The sequence below is a fragment of the Sceloporus occidentalis genome, unplaced genomic scaffold (genome assembly GCF_023333645.1).
Source record: "Sceloporus occidentalis isolate IW3139 unplaced genomic scaffold, rSceOcc1.0.p SCAF_79, whole genome shotgun sequence".
Classification (NCBI taxonomy): domain Eukaryota; kingdom Metazoa; phylum Chordata; class Lepidosauria; order Squamata; family Phrynosomatidae; genus Sceloporus; species Sceloporus occidentalis.
The window spans coordinates 2,092,336-2,102,713 of NW_028317059.1; the positions used below are offsets into that span (position 1 = coordinate 2,092,336).

The 10,378-nt window shown below is 40.5% G+C and overlaps 1 protein-coding gene across 1 annotated transcript; it reads right to left on the reverse strand.

Moving 5' to 3' along the window:
- Positions 1-585: 585 nt before the first annotated feature.
- LOC149285390 (hyaluronidase-1-like) lies at positions 586-5,884 on the reverse strand. The gene is made up of 3 exons (XM_089495341.1): positions 4,970-5,884; positions 3,932-4,021; positions 586-915 (listed from the first exon to the last, which is right to left on the reverse strand). The coding sequence occupies exons 1-3, from the start codon at positions 5,882-5,884 to the stop codon at positions 586-588; spliced, it is 1,335 nt and encodes a 444-aa protein (XP_089351467.1).
- Between the last annotated feature and the right edge of the window lie 4,494 nt (positions 5,885-10,378).

The following is a 10,378-nucleotide window of genomic DNA, read 5'->3' on the forward strand; positions in this document are numbered from 1 at the left end:
AACCAACGTTCACAGTCAGAAGTAACATGAATCTCAAGACAAGTCTAACCAGAAGTCATTAAATATATTACAGAGACCTTGACCATTAAAATCTTGAATAGCTCGCTTGACGACGCTTGTCTGGGCTTAACAAAGTGTCTTGCACAGCTCAGTACTGTAATCAACCACCCAGGCCGTCCCCATTGATAGGACAGTTATACATGTTACAGGTAAAGCGTGAAATACTCGTATCATGCTATATTTAACACTGGAAATACATTTCTAATTCATTTATTGGGCAAAACAAACCAGAGCTCTTGTATTTTTTTGTAACAAGCAATATGAAGACACAAAAAAAGAAGCTTGCAGTAGAAAGAGGACGCTCGGGAAATAAATACATGTGTAGAGATTCAATAAAAAGAAATAAATACAAATACAAACTACGATTGTTTAAAATTGTTTTATTATGATTTGTGCAATATCTACGTAGTAATATTTTTTCATGGTAACCGACTATAAATGGAAAGTAAGTTTTGTATATTCACCGCTGTGTAAATAAGGAGCCGAGGAGCTGGTTTATTTGTGGTCTGTAGTTTATAACCAATCTCATATGTGTTGTGTTGTGCTGGCCCCTTCTGTGCAATTTGTACCCCTCCAGCCCTTGTAACAGCGACACTGGAATTGTGTCCATGTCTGACTGAGGTTCCCGTTGGAGTTCGCGTTATCCACAATGAGTCCTTCTTTGAGAGGATTGTTTGTGATGTTGAAGATCTTGGGGTCAAGGTGGAGATGGGCATCAGAGGAAGGATCTTTCCGTACACAGCGTCCATGACCAGCGCACCTGGACTGACTGCACAGGATCGCTGCTCTGGTCACATTCTTTACGTATTTACCTAAGGTCTCATGTACATAGGACTTCACTGCAAGGCAGGACTCCTAGGTAAAGGACAGTGACACAGACACACGGTAATTGTAAATTCCAATAAATACCAGCTTGATAAAGATTAAAGAAATATTCATACAAGATGGAAAAATGATAACTACAATTTCTAGCAAAACCTCTTAGTGAAACTATATTGCAGGTGCACATGGAGTTGCAATATTTCATACAAAATGCCATTTAATGTGTAAATTGAACCAATGCTGCTATACTTGTCTCCAGTGAGCACAGTACACTTGCATTTCATGAAACGGACATAAACAAAATAGTCCAAATTGGTGAAGTGAAATGAAGTGATGCGTGCATATGTAAATAAGATCATGGAGCACCACCAAGCAAGCGTCGCCATGAAGACCAAGGAGCTCAAAAAACAAAATTTGTAGCATTAACTATTAAAAATTAAAATTTCTGTATTAAGTCAAATAAATATTGAACTCTTTAAATTTTCTGCGGTCTGTATCAAAATGGAAATATTGTGTCTATCATCAAGTTTTTATGATTTTTGCTGCCTAACGCTGGTCAGTCTATATTTACAAAATATATACATATATGTAATCTATAGACCTCAATATACAGTTTGTGGCAAAAATCAAAGAACATTATTTTGTATATATATACTTTATGTACATTTTATGAATGCTTCAAATAGAACTTCTTGACATTACAAAAGCCGGCTATTCTAGAAGACATCATTGATCATTGGCCTTGCATGAAGGATTTGAGGTAGGAAATAATATTGTTTAGTTTCCCCAAAATAAAATTTGAATTTAGTTTGTATAACTCAAGAAAGAGCATTCCAACTAAAGACAACTTAAGCAAAAAGACATATAAAATATCTAATCATTGGTGCGACTATTCATGTATACCAAAAATATATGCACTGATTTTTTTTTTTCCATACTTTGGTGCTGCTTGATCATATATTTTACTAGATATTAAGGGCAGCGGTAAACATCTGGGGTATAAACTGTTTTTCTTGAGGGCACCAAGTGACCCTGAGTGAGAGTAGAAAGAATTTTTACCTTGACTGCCTTTTTTACCTTTAGAAAAAGGTTTAGAAAAACATACGATTGCCCTGGACTAAACACAGGTCAGGACAAAGATATTCCAACCAAGATATTCTGACCCTGACTTTTATTTCTGCTCATTGCAAAACTTAAACGTACTGGAATTTGCCTTCGTTGCAAAATTAATTTGCAATTTGCAACAATGCACGGTATGTAATTACAAGCTCAAGGGCTAATCGAGGTATGGCTCAAGGACATAAGTGCAAAATGCCAGCGAAATTCCCTCTAGGGCATGACACTAGTTATCAATCAATTATACCGTATTGGCTCGGATATAGGCCGCACCCGAATATAGGCAGCACCCCAAAAGTTAGGTGCTTTTTTAAAGAAAAAAATTTCTTAGTAAAAAAAAAAACACTTAGTGGAACAGATATGCTGCCACTCTGCCCTCCCCAGATATGCTGCCACTCTGCCCCCCACGAGATATGTTGCCACTCTATCCCCCCCTGAGATATGCACTCTGCCCCCGAGATGTGCCCCCCCCGAAATATGCTGCCACTCTATCCCCCCCTGAGATATGCTGCCACTCTGCCCCCAAGAGGTCCCCCCCCCTAGACTTACCAGCTAGACCCCGAATATAGGGTGCACCCCCACTTTAAAGACTTAAAGTGGGGTAAAAAAGTGCGGCCTATATTCGAGCCAATACGGTATTTAACAGTGCCTTTTACTTAGAAGGTAAATGGGTTTTTTGCTGTTTATTTAGCTTCAAAAAGCCATTACTGAAGTCTTTTGTTTGAAATCAATGCGATGACATACTGAGTTACTCACCTAGTTACCCAAGTCTGTCTTATTCTAGAGAGTCAGTAGAATCAGTGACCTCAATGTAGGACCTTAGTCTTTGTGATTTTAGGATGATGCAAAATATACTACTCTGTGATATACCACAGGATTCATTTCGAAATATTCAGAGTGGAAGATGTGTTTATTTTTGTTTTGAAAGGCACTGGGGCTTTATGGCTGTCTTGCGGATAATTTTGACCGCTACCATGGAATCCCTGATGGGGACAGAAGCCAACCTGACCTTTCCAAACCCTTCCTTGTCCCAGCACTGAATAGAAGGTGAAGCCGGAGACTGACATAGGGAGAAGGCTCCTAAATCTTGTCACAGTAACAACACTTTCCTCCATACTCCAGATGTTCCTCTGCTCTGTCTTTCACCGGCTGCCTCAGAATCTGGCTGTTTTTCTCCTTGTATCGACCCCACTTTTTCTCATGTTTGGAGAAACCTGTGCTGGTTCTTGGGCTTCTTTGTGTCTCCTTTGCCCTCAGACACAGGCTGCTCACCTCCCTCTCATTAGCAGTATCTTTGGTCCTCTCTCCCTCACTCTAATACTATAAATTTTTGGATACACATATACACATTCTTTCTCCCGCTCCTCCTCTTCCCCGGGCACCACAATCCAAAGATGACAGAGGGACCCCGTCAATGTCAAATAAACTGAATTAGCCCTAGCATTTTCCAAACCTGGGGCTAATCGAAGAAAGACAGATATATGTTCTCTGGTCCTCCATGTTTCACAGATGATGTGGTATGCTTTGGATAAGCCATTCTCCATACTTTTTTCTTCCCATCATTCCGGTACAGGTTGTTCTTAGTCTCATCTGTCCAAAGAATGCTGTTCCAGAATTGGGCTTTCTAAGTCTATCTAAGCCTTTCTATTGGCTTATGAATGGTTTGCTCTTGTGAAGTCTTCTTTTTATAGTAGACTCGGATAATGATATGCCTACCTCAGGGAGAGTGTTCTTCACTGGGCTGGACGTTGTGAAGGGGTTTGTCTTTACCAAGGAAAAATGCCAAGACCCTCTGAAAGCGCATGGCCATTGTAGCCTGTGAGTAACTGACTAAGTGAGGCGCTCCATACATATTAACTTAATTTATCAAGAAAAGAATACTATGGGGTAAAAATGTGGTGACTTTTTATGGGAAAGTCTGGTTATTAGTTACCTTGCTCACACTGTAGTCTGTATTTCCCCAGAGGATGATGCCAGCTGCTCCCAGTGCTGCACTCTGTCCTATTGTCTGAATCAAATCCTCCTGCACAGAACATATGAAGCAACAATGGAATTCAGACACACAACAGATATTATGGTTATTCTATGGAAGGTTTGACAAATTGCAGACACAGGTAGACACTGCTCCTAAAATTTGAATGCTGCTGCGGCCCAGGACCTACTTTCTGGGGTGCCTGAATCATTGGGAAAACTTAGGGTTGCTACCCATCCATCATAGGACCTAGGGCTAGGTTCAGGGCCAGACTGACGATGAAGAGGCAGCTCTGACAGTAGATGCTCACTACTTTTTTATGCAGCAGATCGGGTGAGTTTGTGTGAGGCACTGTTGGCCGGTGGCCCACCGGAAATTTGCCCAGTTTGCCAGATGGTCAGTCTAGGCCTGGCTAGGGTCCCGGCATGGTCTGAACGTGGGGTTATGACATAATTTCCCTGCCCTCAGACGTAATCAGCACGTGAGGGAGTCCGCAAGGGACCAGGAGAGCTGGTGACCATTCCTCCCTACAACAACAAAACCAGTGTGAAAGTGTGTGTGTATCTGTGTCTTACTGTATAAACTGTATATCAGTGTGTGTTTAAGTATATTCCTGTGTGTGTTTAGTAGGCATTTATTGTATGTGAGTACTGTACAGCATGTGTATACTGCATATAATTATTTGTAATAAATAAATGTACAAAATAGAGTGTCTTAAAACAGAAACACACATACAACAAGGTTATGCATTAATTGGGTGATGACATTTTTGAGACCAAAGGCTTGCAGGAACCTAGCCCTACGAGCAAAGGTTCAGTGTTTACTAATTCAGTATTCACTTGGACATAACTAGAGTGAATGACGACAATTTGCATATGTATATATATATATACATATATATATATATATATATCAGATAAATGTATTATTTACATAATGTTTGAAAGAACAAATAAATGAATAAACACGTTTAAATGGTGTACAGGGGCTGACGGTTACCTGAGTGAGAAAGTCCATGCTGTATGTATACACAATGCGAGCATAAGGTAACACAGGCAGATCGACTCCAGGTGCCACCTTAGCGACTCTGAAACCTTCTTCCACCCTGTGCTTCACAAAACATCTAACATGCGTTGACTTCTTCAGTTGCTTTTCCAGGTATATGTCAGGATACAGAGCCCTGCTGGCCCTCCACAACCATGTAAGAAGGTCGTTCCTGCGTTTTTCACTTACAGGACACATGCCTGTGTAATTATAACTAGAGTCCTTGTATTCATAGTTGAAGCAGTTGGGAAAACCATAGAAACCCCACAAACCGTTAGGGTTTAATCTTTGGGCAAGCTCCAGGGTGGATTTCATGAACTTCTGGCCGGCATCCTCAAATTCCACCCTGGCTGTTTTTACAGCCTTTCGGAAAGGCAGCTCTGGGTGTTTCTGGTGCACTAGTTCTAGGGAGCGCAGTTTGTATAACATCCTTTGTTTCCAGTTGCGATTCCAGAGAGGTTGCCAGTTTTCCCAATCTACTACTGCTACTCCTTTGAAATTCTTGCGAGATATCGTTGCCTCTAGGTCTTGTCTTGCTTTCATCAGGTGTTCCTCAAGGCTGGCATTCTGGGGTAGCCCTCCATTGACAGGCTTTGTGTCCTGGTCATAATAAGGATAGTGGCCCAGCTGATTGCTATAGAAGATCACCACTTGGTCTCCAAGGAACGAGTGGTTCTGGTTCATCACAATATCAAAAACATCCAAGTCTATTTTTACACCAAACCTTTCCAAGCATGGGCGTGTGGGAGCATTCCAAACTGTGACAAATGGAAGGTCTAACAGAACTGGATCAGAACCAGAAGAAAAAAATAAAGAGAGGAAGGAAGGAAGAATGCACAGGATGGTCTTGAAACCCCTTAAGGTTTGCATTTTAGCTGGATGCAGGCTTGTACCCTTTTATGTACCGCATACCTCCTGAAAAGAAAGATCAATGTTAAAAATGTACTAACTGTATAGGAGCAGTGATTTTACTACTGGGTGCAATGCCTCTTTACCACCTCTGTCCCTATGCCTGGTGGGCAGGGAGACCTATACCCTTTGTTCAATGTTGTCTGTTATGGTGGCAGGGTATGATGCCATAACGTGGCACCTTAAGTCTTCATGCATATGCAGGAAATGGGAGAAGAGTGACTGCGACACAAATATCCTACTCCTGCACTATACCACCATCAGGATCGAACCTGGGATAACCCCCCCACACACACATGTTGGCAGTAAAAATGATGGGGAGGGGGTGAAAGGATGACCAGTAAAGTATTTTAGGCAAGGTGGCAATCTGTCACATGAATTCTACACTCTGCCTCCTCCCTCCTTTCTCTTCCCTAGGATATGTTTTCCCATTCTTCCCACCTCTCTTTTGGGAATCATATCACTCTATTGATCTGAATACTTGAATACTTATGTCATTCATGGGATCACCTCCATTGCACTCAGGCTAAATAGTTAGCCAACAGCTAATTTTTGTTTCCATCAATCCATCAAGCTTTGGTCTTAACAAAAAATATATATTTTTTTTTTAACACAAACCAGTATATTTTATATTAGTATATTTATAGTACCGACCCTTTTACTCTACAATGACATAGTGGGCAACAAAATAGACCATGCGAAGCCAATATGCAGCTATCCAACTGCTGATGGACAACACATCCCATGATCTTTTGCTTAGCAACCCAATCTATGATCCTAGCTGAAAATAATGGGAATTGTAGAACAAGCTACAGTTCCCACATTATTAACTTGTACATATAAAGGATTGCAGAAATACCTTTTTGCAAAATGAAACATATACTACCAAATTGTTAAAAGCTAAATAACAATGCAAACAATGCACGCAGACTTCTTGTGTGATTCTGATGTCGAATATAAGGGTCTCACCTGAATTCCAAGTTCCTTTGGGAATTGTTGAATTCAAAGACTGCTAAATGCTTCCATCATATAACATAAGCGATATGAGCTGGTCTGCTACTAGTCCCGACTCCGAGCCCTGCCAGTCACTTGCAATGACAGCTAATAATATAAGGCTTGTGGAGAAACTCCTTCTTCTCAGGTTACATGACTCCAAGGCACCCTACTTTCTTCTAACTCACTCACTGTAAGCATGCTGCTTACATTTCTCTGTATGCATATTTTTTTCATTAACACTTTGATGAGTTTCAGTCTTTCAATTTCAGATTTAAAGGGAACTTCGCTGAAAGTAGGTCTCTTACAGAAACCTCAGCTTTCCGCAAATACTTTTTCATCCAGGTATTGTATTGTAACTGACCTGTGGATGCAGTCAATTACAGAATATTGGTCGGGGACCGCTGAGCTTGTCGGGGTTTTGCCCTTTGATAACATCAGCTCACGTCTTCTCGTGCATTAAACCAGTGCATTTAAGGGTATTTAAAGCATATAGATAGCAAACTATGCACATGACCCCCATTCGATTATAATCATCTGAGGCAATTCCTCTGCAAAGAATCCCAAAATCTCCCTTTTAAAGAAGACAGAAGGACACCCAATGAACCACCCCAATGCTTCTCCATGATTTATTTTTTCTTCCTGACTTAGCAACACTAGTATGCTCAAGGGTCCAGGAACTGTGAGATAACACTGGCCCGGAGGAATGGTAACCTGCACCACACATTGCTCCATACCCCTGACTGATGCTAGAGGCAACAGAATACATATATAGGCATAAAGGAATATTCTAGATCAAAGCTGTGAAAACAAAGTCAGCCAATCAGTAGCGGTGATAGGTTTCTGGTGGGTGGTAGGGTCTCTGCCACCACATGGATGTCAGGTCGCCATCTTGGTACACCACTGCTCAAAGGGCTCGTTAGAATGGAGATGTCTAATCTCCCAAACCAGTTGATTCACGTTATGGAGGACTGTGCCAAGCCAGCACAGGCTACCCCGAATGCTGCTTCCAGGGCTGGGGCACCCTTAAGAGGCAGAGCGCCAGGATATAATGTCATATCTCGCTACTCAGCAGTAAAGACAGAGTCAATGCCGGGGGAGCTGGTGGTGCTGGCTTAGGGCAGCGAGGAAGATAAATACGTTGCTGCCTATGAAGATACATAGTGTTTTATTAATATATAAAGAGCAAAGTCTAGTGTAAAGGGGTAATAAATGCCCTGTTGACTGCTCCACTTTTGTCAGGTTGCACTTTGATTGTTCTTTATTATAAAAAGTAATAATTTATTTTGTGACAGTAATATATGCCTTTTGTTGCACAGTGTGGAGTGTGACAAAATTACAAAATATATTGTACTCTTTCGGCCAGTGACATATTCTTCCCTATATTAAAACTCAGTGGGCCTGTTGGGTCTTGGTATTCATATAAGATGAGTTTATAAAAAATACTTATTTAAATCCGTAGGGTTCGGAAAAAAACTTTTCATTAATGCTATATAAAATAGTAAATAAAATAATAAATAATAATAATAGTATTGAGGGAAAATTAGTGACCGTGTCATAAGGATGTAAGGATGTTAGAAATGCAATCGCGTAAAATGTCTCCATCAAAAGAATCAAGCAAACTATATATTCTTTAACTTTTTAAAAAAAAAATCCAAAGCATGACATTTTAATCTTCATTAATTTCAAGATCTTTTACTTGTTTTTCTAAATCTTATACTTTATAGTGCAGTACACCATGAATTGTGAATTATCTTCTGTTGCGGGGTGAGCCTTAACACATACCCAGGGGGCTCGTTTAAGAATTTAAATTACGGTAACCAGATGGTTCCTTTATCCTTTAAAATCATTGTGACATTAAAATCAATGGTCCCTGTATGAGGGAGCCATCTGCACGCCATAATCTAAGGTCTCCTCCTGGCCCAGAGCTCTCCCACTTCAGCATTGAACAGTCCAGTATAACATTGCTTAAAAGTTATTTTATTTTATAATAAGCCACCTGTGCTGAAATTGGAATATCCTAAAAGCAATGGTTGTGTGTCAGTTGGTCTTTGAATAGAAAATGTCCATTGACTGTTTGCATATTCTTCTCACCGGTTTCCTTTCTCTGTAATGACTCCCTAGCTGATACTAAATAGACAGCAAGAGAAATGAAAAAGGCATTCAACGGCATTTCCACCACCCCATATGTTGACTATACCATATACCTAACAGGTAGTTGAATATTCTATGCATTGGGGTTTTTAACTCTAAATTATAGCCAACATAATGGCACTCAAGGCTGCTAATAATGGAAAAATATTGCATGGTGTTTTAGGGTCTTCCCTGAAACAAATGTAGGAGGGAATGCGTGTTAATTATATGAAACATGACCACGAGGCAGGTATATTTTCATAAATGTGTCTCTGATGTCCATTATGTCTTCTGGATTCACTTCTCACAATTTTACTAACAAATACACTTCATAGTAATGATGAGTTTGAGGGATTTAATTTTGTTCTTAATGTCTGGCGTTCACAGTGACACCTTGTGGTTGCACTGGTGTATTACAATATAAATAACAGTTGCTTGTTTATAAAAATGTAGACGCCTACATTATGATAAAACATTCCTTTTTTTAAAGTTCCATACTCTGAAGTGCACATCGGAACAAAAAAAAACGGTAACCAGCTAATGGTAGGACCAACTATGAGGGTCCCTGTTTAAAATTGGACACAATTGTCTATTTGTGTACACAAAGGTAAGGAACTGGCGCAGATAACTACGCAGTGGCAGTGAAGGGAGTGTCAAGGAGATAAATGGATAAAGGTTGTGGGTATGTTGCTGCTGCTGTAGCAGAGACAGCTTATGTACTTGGAGAGAGGCACAATGTGAGTATGAACGGTATATTAGGAGAGGTACGTTTTAACGTAGAGCGAGTACAGAGGTCTTGTAAAAACACGACACACTCCTGATTGTTCCAATACTTTATTGCCTGATTCTTGTTTGTCTTGCGTTTGGGCCTCCTTCCACAGTTGGCCAAAATGATTATGGAAGAAGAACCGTCCTCTTGAGTCTGGATGACCAGCTCCAGATTTGGAGGTCACTCATCGGGGGGCTGCAACCCCTTTCACAGCAGTGAGGAGCTGAATCCAATCAGGTTCCCTCAGAAAGATTGATATGACCCAAGGCACGGTGTTTTATGTAAAATGAAGGCACTGACAATGAAATGCAGGTACTAGAATCCCTGAGTGCCTTATTGCATTAAAATATGTTATTACAAACCTGGGAGTAAGTAACATACATTGCACAACCCTACAAAGATTAGGCTCTGCATCAACCCCAAGACCAAAGGATTGTCAGGCCCAGTAGACCTTATACCCATTCTTCTTCTGTTGGCTAGAGGTGCTGGGTCACTAAAACATCCTAGAGGTAGGAACACTCAAAGTGTGTAAACGTCATATAAATAAAGGGCACGTGGCC